General features: G+C 32.3%; 1 protein-coding gene and 1 non-coding gene across 2 annotated transcripts; one reads left to right on the forward strand and one right to left on the reverse strand.

Annotated features, from left to right (window-relative positions):
* Nucleotides 1-1,364: 1,364 nt before the first annotated feature.
* On the reverse strand, nucleotides 1,365-10,663 carry LOC145577886 (uncharacterized). The gene is made up of 13 exons (XM_081635307.1): nucleotides 10,645-10,663; nucleotides 10,464-10,551; nucleotides 10,225-10,354; nucleotides 9,969-10,126; nucleotides 9,752-9,878; nucleotides 9,263-9,385; nucleotides 6,606-6,738; nucleotides 6,395-6,472; nucleotides 5,360-6,313; nucleotides 4,775-5,212; nucleotides 4,206-4,524; nucleotides 2,833-4,127; nucleotides 1,365-2,662 (listed from the first exon to the last, which is right to left on the reverse strand). Exons 1-13 carry the CDS (start codon nucleotides 10,661-10,663, stop codon nucleotides 1,365-1,367), a joined length of 5,160 nt encoding a protein of 1,719 aa, XP_081491433.1.
* A 3,558-nt stretch (nucleotides 10,664-14,221) lies between these two features.
* On the forward strand, nucleotides 14,222-14,373 carry LOC145580536 (5.8S ribosomal RNA). Its single transcript, XR_014099558.1, has one exon. It is a non-coding gene; the product is annotated as a 5.8S ribosomal RNA (ribosomal RNA).
* The last annotated feature ends 298 nt before the right edge of the window (nucleotides 14,374-14,671 follow it).

A 14,671-nucleotide genomic window follows, 5' to 3' on the forward strand; every position in this document is an offset into this window, starting at 1 on the left:
TAACCTAGATGCCAAAACCAATCAAATAACATCAAATCCCCAAATTGGGATCAATTTAAGCAAGATCCCTTATCAAAGGCGGAATAGATGGTTGTTGAGGTCGTTAGTAAGGGTTTCGTCAACAAAGGCGGTGAGTGAAGTCATAGCTATATAAAAATGGAGGATAAAAATAGAAGAGGAGAGAGAAAAAAGGGGGTAAATAAATGAAGTAGCCCCCAAATTAGAAACAACTTAAAGGGAAGAAGATAGAATCAAAGATGGTATAATTCTTATACTTTTTCCAAATTGGTTGTGAAAATACATGCATTTGTGAAGAAAGGAAATAGTGAAGAAGAAGGTGAGGCTATTATCTATAAATTTCAACTTGAATTAACTTTTTCCAGATAATTAGTCCGATTAAATCAATGTTTTTCTTGTTGTCATCATAAATTGAGTTGAAAAATGTTATATGTTGCAGTGCATTAATTAGAAATTGAAGTTTTATTGTACTTTGTTGGATGTTGTATATGTATATTGTAGTGTTAAATGTGCATAAAATTAAAGTTCATTGCTTACTTGCTAACATACCTGTAGAAAAAGTGGGTAGAGGTGGTTTCAAGGCTTAAATCGTTGTTTTGTAACTAACAAAATGAAAATCTAACAAATAATAATATCAAAACTTTTAACTAATCACCATACTTTGTTTTTGCGTGATAGGAGGATGTCTAATCTTTTTAATTTTAATATTGTATCCAAACCTGAGAGCATAGAAGTGATAATTGATTGCTTATCCATAAGCTTGTTTTATTTTTGTTAATATGTGTATATCTACTTTTTGCCTCTAATTTTGAAAGAAAGATATCATAGATAGCAGTTAAGGAGAATTCATCTCCTAAATTGCAGCCTTGATGAATGAGCACGATTGATTACGATCAATCACAATATCGTATATTAGTATTTATATTATTCTTTGATGCCATGTATAATATAGTCTATACTCTGTAATCTCTTTATTTAAGTTAGTACGTTGACTTTTTGTTCTATAGTGGTCACTTAAGACTTGTATATATATAAATACTTTGTAACTCAATAATACTAAGTAAGCTTTTCTTTATTCTCTTCATGCATCTAATAGTTCTTTTGTTACTGGTATGGCCCCCAAACTGCTCTTATTTTGGAACTGGTTTAACCCCTAGCTGCTCATTGTTTATAATTGAACATGTTTTAGTTGAGTTGTAACTCCGTAAGTGTAATGAATAATATGGATTATTTAAATACTAAAATCTTTATATGATTAATTTGGAAAATAAATTATTAAAATATTGTGTTCTGCTAATAATAAAATAATTTTGTAAAATTTGGGTGTGAAAAAAAAGATATGACTATTACACAGAGGGTAAGTTTGAGAAAACTTCTTTGTAGACGATGTTCTTTGTGCTCCTTTTGTACTTTTGCAAAGAATCATTGATAAAAAACTTTAGGCCTTCTGGTGAAGTTGTTCTTGAAGCTGCCACATAGAGTTGTCCGTGACTAAAAACAGGATTCGGTAGGTATACTCCCACATATGAAAGTGACTGTCCTTGACTCTTGTTTATTGTCATTGCATAGCAAGGCTTTAAAGGGTATTGTCTTCTTTTCAATATAAATGGCAGTTTGTGGTCTGTTGATGTCATTACAATTCTAGGTATTAAAACTTTGTTTCCCTGTTTAGACCCAGTTATGATCTTTCCTTCAATCACAAACTTCCCAAGATGCGTAATAATAAGGCGAGTTCCATTGCACAGCCCTTGTGGTGGGTTTATGTTTATGAGAAGCATGACCGGCATTCCTTCTTTCAACTTTAGCTCATGGTGGGGTAAGCCCGGTAACTTTAGGCTGTTCAAATACTCTGTAGGGTATGCATCAAATTGTTGGTCACATTCTGTTGAGGATAAGCATATTTCATCACAACTTTTGTAGGTCTTTTCTTCTATGGGTAAGAGACCCATCATGTAGTCATTTATGCTATCAGTAGTATCATTTAGGGGTGTTAGTATAGCCCTCTCCCTCAAGTAAATGGCATCACTTTTTCTTTGTTCAAAATCTTGATAAATGGTCTCCACGACCATTTTCAGATCAGAGATATCCACATTTTCCATATGCTCACTTGGTATTTCAATCCATGTTCTTTCGGCTTCATGATCTTCATTTTTGGTTTCAAGCCTTCCATCTCCCATAGCTAGCAGCCATTCATTGAACCTCTTATTTTTAAAGTAGTTCTCTATTTCTGTGTCCCCTTCTCGTACCCTCATGCTTTGTTTTAGTATAAACACATTGCAATCTTTCCATATGTGGGATCTATTAATCGAAGCCTGGACAATATCTTGTCTGCCTCCCTTTGGCACGATGGGGAGTACTTGTCGGAAGTCTCCTCCAAGTAATACCACCTTGCCACCAAATAACTTAGATGCTGCGTTTGGGTTCTTGTACCCTGCAATGTCCCTCATAGTGCGATCAAGTGCTTCAAATGCAAACCTGTGGTCCATTGGTGCTTCGTCCCATATAATCAATGATGTTTGCTGTAGTAGTTCTGCTAGTTGTGTTTTGCGACTGATATTACATGTTGAATTCTCTAGTAGGTCAATCGGTATCTCAAACCTGCTGTGTGCTGTTCTTCCTCCAGGTAATAGTAGGGCCGCAATACCTGATTTGCAGTTTGAAGAGTAATGACAGGTAAATAATTTCTTTTACTGTTTTTTGTTATATAATCTAGATTTCATATTGTAAAGATGTGACTAATTTTACTGTTCCTTTTTAATATGAATTTAGCATCAGGTAGCATTTGAATAGCATTTTAAAAGATTAATGCCTTACCTGATGACGCAACATTTAGAACAATTTTCTTTTCTGCACGAAGCCTTGCTGATATGGTGCAGTATAGGAAAGTCTTTCCTGTCCCTCCGTGGCCATATACAAAAAATATCTCCCCTGTTTTGTTCTGTACAGCCTGCACTACTCTGTCAAAAACAACTAATTGCTCTTTGTTCAGCTTTGTTACTCTGCTTGACCACTCTTCTTGTTGTTGCTTGGTGTCATATAGTCTTTCTTCTGCTATTAGCTTGTTTTCCATGCACTCTGCTTCAGTCAAGTCGGGTTGTGGCATATCTTTGAAATCGGCTAATGACTTTCCGAATTTCACAAGGATTCTATCAATCTCCAGTAGGGTGAATGTCTTTATTTGATCTTCTGTTAGTATTAGTTCTGGATGTTTGAATAATCGCCTTTTCTTCTGTAGTATGTCATCTGAGAGGGCCTTAAAGCTACTTTCCCAAAGGCTGAATATGTCAGTCACTTCGCATAATAGAAGTAGTGTGACAAATAGTTCTCGTAGTTGCGATGGCATTGCCCACTGGTTGGCCTCTTGTATAGCGTCGTGCCATTCTTTGTCATTGCTAAGTAGTCCCAAAACGTAGCACGCTTCTTTGTAGGTAGGATGCAAGTAGCCGTCGATTGTCCTTATTTCTTGAAAAGTTTTAGGACCCTTGACAATGTTGAGTAGTAGACGAAGGTAGTACCTCTCTCCTGCTGTTGGGTGTACATATGTTATTCTTCCGATGGTTTTTCCATGATGTCGTTTCTCCCAAGATTTTTTCTTTTTTGTATTTCCAAGCTCATCAACTACATCAACGGTAGTCCATACATAGTCTATAGGGAAATCTGCATATGTCAAGGATCTTGCATCTTCATCAATTGCATTGGTTTTCATCCATTCCGTGAGCATAGTCTCATTGGCTTCTTCATTGTTCATGAGCATGCTTAAATTCTCATTGTCTCGAATAACAACCGCCTGTTCTCCTTCCAAGTGTACAGGTAGACGTATGACCGACGGACTTCTTTCGTGGATATCAAATTCAAAGATTCTCCATGCGGCCTCACATGCTGAGATATACCTACAATCAAGGTATGATTTTATCTCATCTGTTTGGTCGTCACTAATTATCATGGTTGTCCTGTCTGGTCCTTTGCATATATATTTAAACAGGTACTTGATAGCACGTGTGGTATTGCACCATTCCACATTAATATGAGCATCAAACATTAGTAGTAGGCCTTCATTGTATGGAACTATTGATCTGTTATCCATTAGATGATCACCCTTTTTAATGAACCTGCGAGTTTTATATTGGGCTTAGAGTATGAAGCAATTTATGGCATTTTTAAGTTTTTGTTGTAAATAAATTTACTACCTTTCGTCGTCCCTTCTTCTGTATACGGGGTGACCATTATTATCAAAAACAGTTTCTTGATTGAATTGCTTTGGATAGTTTTTGCTGCACTTCTTATCCACCATGCATGGGCAATTTGGATTGGAATTTCCGCATGGACCATGGACCATATAACGTGTAACGGCCTCATATAATTCTGGTTTCGATTCTTTGTCTGGGATCTCTGCTTGTATGATTGTGTCTATGAATTGTGGAGTGTGTGGTAATTCTTCTTCCTTTATCCATAAAAGTATATGAGCATGAGGTAGCCCCCTCTTTTGAAATTCCACAGTGCATACATCTGTATTTTAGCCATACATTATTAAAAGTTAGTTATAGGATTTTTTTGTTAATAAAAAGTTTTTTTTTGACTTTTAATTAAATTGCTCATCATGGGTTCATCATAAATTATTTTAGTTTGCTTATATCTAAAAAGTAAACGGTGGAAAATATAAAAGTAGATTAAGGTAACAAAATGAATTATCTGTGAAGTGTGTGTATGACCTGGTACGCATTCATTACTTTGCAAATTCTTTTGTAAATTACTTTACCTGCCACATCAGTCCCAAAGTAATGGTCTTCTTTAAGACACTTCATGAGCTGTTTTAGTTTGAGCTTGAATACTCTTGCCATGATATCTGGTCGGTCTTCTGGCTTTTGTCCTTCAATATGACTCAACATTGCTTGTACTTCTGGCCACTTTGTGTTTGCTGTAAATGTGATGAATAGATGTGGGCTTCCATATCGTCTACAGATTGCCATAGCATCTTGATAGTTTTGGTACATGTATCTTGGTCCTCCCGTGAATGATGCGGGTAGGACAATTCTTTTTCCCACTGCTGCCCCATTTATGTCTCCTTGTACTACAGCATCTCGTATGTTGCTGTAAATTTCGCACCTAAATTGCTGTTGGTTGTTTCGGATAAATGACAACCTTTCTTCTTCAATCGCGCAATAGCAGTCTACTATAAATTGTAAAAGTAACCGACCTGCACCAAGATATAAGGAATTATGTTTAGAAAATATGAATTTATTGTCGTATAAGTAAACGAATTCTTGTATCTTTTTTGTTGGTTTGTATATGTGTTATATAAGTAAAATCGTGCATATTAATTTGAATAAGATAAGTAGTTAACCTGCTCGTAGTAGAGTTTGAGCTTCTGTTTTTCTTGTTTGCAACCTGTATGCGTAAAACTCTCTCATGGTCACACATTCCCTTTTGCCTTTTCCTGATCCTTTTTTCTTAGCATATACTATCCCAAGATGGAAACTATCTTCTCCATATGGGAATAGCAGAGGATATTGTAAAGCCATGAAGCTTGGGTGTAATTCACTTAATCTTTGTAATCCTTCTGATTTGTGCTCAATTATTATATCCCTTCCATATGTGTTATGTCCAATATCTCCTACTATAAGTGCAGCTATCTCAGATGATGTTGGCATGTTGTATGTTTTGTTTTTGTTGTCCCTTGTACCAAGTAGCCTTATGGTCCACTTTTCTCCCACATTTTGTCTTATTCTTTGTTGCGCCATTCTAAAGGTTTGTGCTAGGGGATTTACTTTGTCAAGCATTGCTTTCAATTTGGAGAGTAATTCAAAATTCAATTTTGGGTTGTTTTCATTCTTTTGAACAGCATCTGTTCTTAAACTGATTTCTGATGCACCATCATATATATATAGCTGGGTAAATGATGGTTGTTTATCATCCACCGGCAGAAGAGACCCTATGCGATGATGATTCTGACCACTTACTCTAAAAACATATGGCCCTGCTGTCGTGTTTACTGAATTATCAATCTTAGCGCCCATTGACGTAAATGCAAAACATGAATTGTATATACGAATAAGTTGTCTGAAGACTGATGCGCATTTGTCTCCCGTGTAATTCAACAATTCTGCCAGCAACCTGGGTGGTTCTTTGAATTTGGGTAATTTTACTTTCCCTTCTTGACAACATAGGTTGAAGATTGTCCTGTTCTTTGTGCTTCTCTTCTTAACTCTCTCTTCGTACCACATTAATGCACCACACTCTGGACATTCGTATTCAGGTAAGCCTAAGCTTATATACTTGTAGCTTTCATTATTTGTTCCTGTACAAAAAAGTAATTCATGCTTAGATAATGATAGTGATTTAAAGAAAGTGCAAGGTAAGTTGGTAAGTTTTATGATACCTGCTGAAGTTGTTTCGAATTGAATTTGTCCATTCTCTTCGTTATTAAATAATCGCCTTCTTTTGTCTTTATGCAAATCTACACATACAATTCAAAAATGAGCAAAGTGTTAGCAATTGACAAAATATTGTTAATTTATTTATTGTAGGTTTTGGGTAATCTAATAGTTCTTATGGCCTATGGCTAGATTGCCCTGCTTATGTTCAATGACCATCTATGAGCTCGTAAAGCTGATTAACCCTCTCTCGGAGTGGACATGGTATGAATGCCCTAACAGAGTCACAGCTTTGTTTGTAGTTATTTTGTACCTTTCTAAGCTCCATGTTGTTGTTTGAACCTTCACTCTATATATTCAGAATGTATTGTCTAACAGTTGATTTGATTCAAGTTTGTTTGGTGAATATCTAATCCAATAAGAAATGTGAAATATGTTGTAATTAAGAATATGGATTCAGAAAGCATTAAAATAAAATTAACCTATACGTCTCTCCATGGTTGTTGCCAAAGAAGTGGTTAGTTGATAGTTTTCCGAATGCATCAACTTTGACAAACCCAATTCCATGTATAATGCCGTCATGACTTATTATTATCTCTTTGATATAATTAAATCTATCTAGCTCTATCGACCAATTCCCTCCACTTTATGGAAAACCATATGGACCATGTTTCATAGTGGATAGCCTAACCTGAACTGAACAAAGTTCATTAATTATTCAATATATAAATATATATAAAGTTCATTACTTGGTATATATTATTAAAACAAAGGGACATTCCTAATTATGTCCGTTTTCAATTGTTGCATTAATTTAAGCTAATATAACTTAAACAGGAACATGAATACAGTAGCTGTTCACATGAATTGCATTGAACAGTTCCTAAGTTCTAGATTTATAGTACTCTGGATTAATGGTTCATGTATAGATATATTTTCAGTGTTTTCCCTCTAATCTTGTAACATTATGAACGGAGAGAGTACTCCCTCTAATCTAGAGCATATATTGTTTCATAAAGAGCGTATAATTCTTGTATTACATATGGTTTCATGATTCAACTTTTTGTTAATGGTAATCAAATTACATCACTATCAAGTCACACAGATTGATATGTTGATTAATTTTATTAGAAAGAGCAAGTTATGTTTTATATTAATTACCTGGTCCTATATGCAGTTGTCTTCGTGCTTTTTTCTCATTGAGTATCAATCGTCTTCTTTTCCTTTTTTCTCTTTGCAACGCTTTTTTAATGAAATCTTGGTTCATGGTATATCTTAGAATAGATTCACTGTACAATGATTGTGTTCTTTCTTGAGTTGCATATATGTAATTTTTATGGGTTAAATATGTATGATAATTTTATTAAAGTTGTTTATTAGAATATAGAGTTTGAGTAATATCTTTACAATGAAAGTAAATTTTTATCTTTTGAATTTAAGGAATTTTTGTAATTAAAATTTCATCACATGAAAAGATTAAAAAAAATAATAATAAATAAATAACAAATATGCCATAAACATAATAAGGCCCTATATACTATCACGTTAATATTTATGGTAGTTTTTGGACAAAATTAAAAAGATAACTTTTAGTCATATTAATTATTCAAATAGGTATGATAATTTTTTTTACTAAACATTGTGATTCAAATAAGTATGATACTTATTTTATTAAAGTTGGGTTAGGATTAGATTATAGTATTTCGGCCTTGAAACTTAAGAGTTGAGATATCAATCTCCTATACTCGAAATATGATAGTAATAATAAAACGTATAAGATCTCTTATAAAAATTAAAATCTAAATTTGATACTTATTTTATTAAAGTTGGGTTAGGATTAGATTATAGAGTATGTTAGTAATAATAAAACGTATAAGATCTCTTATAAAAATTTAAAATTGTACTACTTTGAGTATATATATGTTAGTAATAATAAAACGTATATTTTTATTTCATTCTATAATACTCGTATATGCTTTTTTATTTACACGGTTTTTTCCTTATTTTTTCTATAATACTCGTATAAAACTACCCAGAACTTTTTGTTCTAATAATTAATGAAAGTTACATATAGAGTGAGTTGGCATTTTATCTTGCTAACTTTGGGAAAACGAAAGTTGGGTCCATGGTGTATGTTTTACTCGCCACCTTTTATTAATAATAATAATAATAATAATTACTTGCTAACTTTGGGAAAAACGAAAATAATAATTATATTATTATATGCATATCTGCATGATAAAAGTTTAAATCTAAGTTTGATACTTATTTTATTAAAGTTGGGTTAGGATTAGATAGATTATAGATTATCTTTTATTTTATTTTTTTTCACCTTTTTATCTTTTATCTTAAAATATATACTATTGTTGAACGATCATATAAATTAAAAATGGTAACAGCCTTATTAAACTACTTTGAGTATACACAAATTGTCAAATTGCGTTTCCTTGGCGTGGCGAGCTTACTTTGAGTAGGATATAGGATAACTGAAATTACTGATATCACTAACAAATGTTGCACATCAATTTTTTAATACCTCAAATTTATAATTAATAATAAAACGTATAAGAACTCGTATAAAAGTTAAATTCTAAAATATTTGAGTACATAATAATATAAAATCATATGAAGAAATTGCTAAATAGTCTAATGGCTAACTTAATAATGAAATTCTAAAATAACCACTGATTATTTAATGAAGTATATAAAAACTACATAATGGATGATAATTTCGAAGCTTGAATATCCCTTTGCAAAACTTGTTATCTTGATCATGAAATTAAGCCTGCAATATGATTGGATTTTTAAACAATTAATTAGTATATTATTTTTAAAATAAAGTAGCTAATTATTGAGAAAAATTAGATACATACCTTTGCTTTTTTAAATGTGTTGTTTGAATCTTTATCATCTTTACTATCATATTCATCATGAGACCGATTTCCATTATCCTTACTTGTATCTTCTTCTGTATTTGTTGTAGCTTCTTTGTCGTCCTTTATATCAAATAGTTAGTATAACAATTATTTTTTGGAAAAGTTTAATAAAAATTTGATAATTTCTAAAAGTTAAAACATACCTCAAGGATAATTGTTTCAAAAATTTTCATCACAGTGAAGGTTTGTCGTGATGTTTTACGATTATAAGCAGTGATTTTAACTTTAAAAATCAATTCTTTCCCAATAATATTTTTAATTATCATTGGTATTTCTGATTGTGCGTCATTATCGCTAGCATCATCTTTGTTATTAGCCTACAAAGTGACAATAAAATACGCAATATAATCAATATTTTAAATGATTATTAAAATATATAATTGTATTTTATTAAATTTTTTGTAAGTAATTTTAAAAAAGGATAACCTTTTCATATATATGAGCTTCAAAAACAGCACTCGCATCTTGACCAATTAACTTCTTAGCTTCTTCATCAAATATAACAAATATGGTCGACCCACTATGATCTTCAACACCAAGCTCCAAACGATACCTATAGGTCATTATTAAAAAAAAATAAAAAATCAATAGCTAATTAAATATGATTAACATTTAAACCATAAACTATTCTTAAAATTCTAACCTTGGTATTGGTCTATCAACTGATTTTTCGCAAAGAATGCATAAAAAATCTGTCAATCTTGGAGTGACGCGTTTTCTACAAACCGGACATGAGATATAATACCAACCAGTCTCACCCATGATATCAGTCACTTTAGCCTTACAGTAGAATATTAAATCCTATATTTACGAAATTATTAGAAATTATATTGTATGATATATATTTAATTATTAAATAATGATTCAAAATAATAGAAATAGCATTTTTGATATAATACCTTTTCAACAGTTTTTTGGATGTGATTCATAAGAGTTAAGATATCAATCTTCTTGGAGATAATTTCTTCTGAGTTTGTAGAAGTACGTTGTATCTCAAGTTTTCCAATAGTACTATTTTTCGATTTTTCACTATAATAAAAATAAAAAAATAGATAAAAATAAAATATAAATTAATATTTTATTGTTAAAAGCAGACACTATGTACCAAAATAAGAATTTTGAAAGATAGGAATCATACTTCCAAATATCTTTTAACAACTGCACCTCTGGAACTTCTACATTTGTATAGATTTTGGTTGACGACGAAGAGGTTAGATTAAAAGTACCTACATATTAAGTCATAATAAAAAATAAAATAGATAGAAAAATAATGAAAATAATAATTAGTAAAATAATAACCAACAATAAACTTAAATTACCATTAAACTCTTTCACCATCGTTGACGTTATTATAATAGGAAAAGGTTTAGTGAAATCAGTAAGTTGGTTTTTCTGTTTTGTATACTCAGTAAAAAACATTATTCCAAAGCTTAATTTGAGCTCGTTTCCCCCTAATTACAAAAAATAATATTAGATACACATAAAATAAATATACGTAAGAAGAATTGTTTAAAAATAATAATAATAACAAAAACATACATACCATTTATCTTCTATTTCGATAGAATCACCGATTTCGTTTACAACCATACCTACTATGTCTAATATAAAAATACAACACTGAAATATTAGAAAAAATAAAATTGATATAAAACAATCTATACATTTAGATAAAATAAACCAATATATTTATCGGGAAGTGAATAATTGTTGCGAAATTGATCCAAAGAATGTAATTGTATAAAATCAAATCTATGCATTGGAATTTTTCCATCATCCCCAATAGCTCGGACAATAGTGTTTTGAAAAAATTGAATCATTGTTTTGTTGTCACTGACAATGCGATATTGCTTCTTATTTGGTATGACTGAAAAGTATCTAATGGTGTAAACTTTTCCTTCAATCAATTTCGGACGAAAGGGTTGAACAAAGTTGGATTTGATTGAGGCGTGAATGTAATCACCCTGTTATTAAATATAAGAAATTAAGATAATTAGTTATAATAAAAACTAAAGAGGTTCAATTCAAAATTAATAGAGGTAATATTTTATAAGAAATACCTCCTCGTCCAATAGGACCATATCCAAACTTATTAAGCTATCTTGTTTGCGAAAATTCAGTACGTCAAACAGGCGAGAAACACGTACTTTGATTTTCCAATCATTTTTGCTTGAATTTAATTCTCTAATTAAATTTGATCTGTATGTAAAATCAAAAATCTCAAAATAAACACAATGTACATAACAAATACAAATATAATTTTTTTTTTAAAAAAGCAAAGAATTACCCAGCCATTGATGATCTACAACTGACACAATTACTAACACAAACTTTAATTGATTTGGTTTTGTATTGATACGAAATTTTGTTGGTGATGTATGATACGTTAATTTATAATAATAATGCGTCAATTTATAATGGTAGGTAACAAAAATTTATCGTATAATGGTAGATATGTTTTAAGATATGGTTATAATTATTTTTAAGTTATTTTATTGGGTTATTGTTAAAATAAATTTTATCTTATATTGATAGTTATGATTATCAAATCCTAATATTGAAAATAATATTATATTGTATTGTATTGAAAATAAAATTATATATTTTATTCCAATGCAAGAGTCCGGAGCTTGTGAGAATGAGGTATGATTGGCTGAGGAGTGTGGCTGGAAGGATTCAAACCGAGGTTGGTGATGCTACAACCATCTTATATTGATATTTAATAATGATATTTATTATCATAGAATATATTGATAAATTATGAATGATTAATACCATATGATATGCACGGTCCTATTTTGGTGAAGATTTATCATATGATATGCATGGCTCTTTTTGGTGAAGATAGTTTTTAACCATCTAAAATTCAATATCTTAATGTAGTAGTTGTTTACTATCATATGATATTTAAACTAAAGATATTTCAAAGAAATTTATAACTTTATATTATCATGCAATTAAATAAGATAATTATTTACATGGCATAATGTCGAATCTTATTCGTCACTTTTATCTAGTTGGCGAGTGAATTTTTTAATTCTAAAATAAAATAGAATTCTAATGTTTCATTGGTCCAAAATCTACCTTTGCTTACATGGCGCTCCCAATGCTCTCCAAAAATGCCTACTTTATTTATATATATTAGATTGCTGGAAATTTGTGTAGAGAGGATTTTAATACTCTTCTATGATTTTAAATTGTAGGAGATTTCGAAGTGAGTGATTTCTATTAATTGTGGCGATATTAAGATCGTATTCAAGATACGTTCGCGTACTTAGCATAATTTTATTGATGTAGTAGCGTGATAAATGTGTTTAATTGATTAAAAGTAGTATCATGCTAGATTTGGAATGGAAATTATGATTTGGATGTTATTGGTGATTGAATTATGAAGTATGATTTATTTGTGATAGATTAATGGATGGAAAATTATAGTTAGAATATTGTTTATGAACCACATATTTATTTATGGCATGATAGAGAGCATGTTTAATTAAACTAAATGTTTAATTTGGTTTGGAATATTAAAAGAGAATTTTATTATGGTTCATACAATTTTTATTGATGCTTTAAGCATGGGAAAGGAGCTATATAAGTGTCTATGTACACGAGGAATAAATTATATGTTGGTGTCTTAGTGCACTTAATGTGTTTTTAACACCAAGGGATAGGATTTGTGGCACTTTATGCATTTAAGGTGTCATTGGCACCGAGGTAGAATTAAAAAGGGTTCAACATTAAATATTATGTGGTCACTAATTATTCAAAAGTTAAATTGGTACGTTTGATTGTTTGAATAATTATTGTTGATTGAATGATTATGGTTTGAGAGTCATCACCAAGTTTCATAATATGTAAATAACGTAAAGTGAAAGAGATTACGCACCAATACTCTTGGAACGTATATACCTTGAGTATGAACATATGGGGGGAGTTATGTGACTTTATATTTGATCATAACTTCTACTGGAGTACAGGACGCTGTACATTCCTTTTATTATTATTATGCGCAGAAATTCCGCCACTTACGAGTGGTTATTGATGCTGGCACGGTTAGCTCCCGTGTTAGTAACCTCAATTTATTTAGGGGAGGTTAGTGGGAAACCCGTTCGATGCGTAGTCAACGCTAAATAAATTATGTAGTTGTCCAGTGAGAAGTTTTGTTGACTGTTGTATGCTTGAAAAACAGGTGTAACAAGGTAAGTTGTGTGTTGATAGATAATTGCATGTTAGTGTGTTAATTACGCTTATGTACTCAGCTTTGCTGATTATGTGTGTTTTGTGTGTTTGTTGGCCTTGTCTTTATCTTGGCCCTATGATGACCCAATTTTAATGGAGAGTAGCGGAAACAAGTAGAGAGAAGCTTTTCAGGTGATGAAGCATATTCATGAATGGGCATGAGTGAAGAGCGAATCATGCTAGTTTCTATAAGTGTATGATGTGTTTAATGCTTTAATTATTTATGATATTATTATTATGCATGACTAACGCAAAAGTTTTAAAATTGGTTTGGTTTTAATAAGGGCCCATGATGGGTCCAAGTTGTAGGTCGATTTTATTTTACTTCGTTTGACTTTGGTTTGACTTTACTTTCGTTGATTGACTTTTCAAGTTGACTTGTTTTGAATGGTTTTGAAATTAGTCTTCCGCTGTGTGTCTTTGATAGTTGCTTTAGCCGTTTTAACGGTGGCGGTAATGTCTTAGATATTCCTATTTAAAGTTTTAAATAGGGCAAAACAGGTATTTTAAAAGAAAGGAATTTTCTAGGGTGTTACATTCTCGGCACAATAACGAACCCCGGCGCCGTCTGCGCCAAGGAACATAAATATAAGTGTGCCCTTCTACAGCCGGTTCGCCAGTTGTATAGGTGGCAACAAGTCGTGTATAACATTAAACAACTCTCGGCAACAGATATCTCGGCTCTCGCATCGATGAAGAACGTAGCGAAATGCGATACTTGGTGTGAATTACAGAATCCTGTGAACCATCGAGTCGACGCAAGTTGCGCTCGAAGCCAAGAGGTCGAGGGCACGCCTGCCTGGGCGTCACGCATCGCGTCTCCCCTCACCCACCTTGAGTGGGAGGGCCGGAGGATGATGGCCTCCCATGCCTCACGGGTGTGGATGGCCTAAATACGGAGCCCCCAGTTATGAAGTGTCGCGGCGATAGGTGGTAGACAAGGCCTTGCCTAGGATGCATCGCAGTCGTGCACTTTGTAGCCCTTGAGGGCTCGTAGGACCCTTAGTTTGTTTGCCCTTAGGGGCGGCAAAACCATTGCGACCCCAGGTCAGGCGGGGCTACCCGCTGAGTTTAAGCATATCAATAAGCGGAGGAAAAGAAACTTAC

The sequence above is a fragment of the Chenopodium album genome, chromosome 14, assembly GCF_948465745.1.
Source record: "Chenopodium album chromosome 14, dcCheAlbu1.1, whole genome shotgun sequence".
Classification (NCBI taxonomy): domain Eukaryota; kingdom Viridiplantae; phylum Streptophyta; class Magnoliopsida; order Caryophyllales; family Amaranthaceae; genus Chenopodium; species Chenopodium album.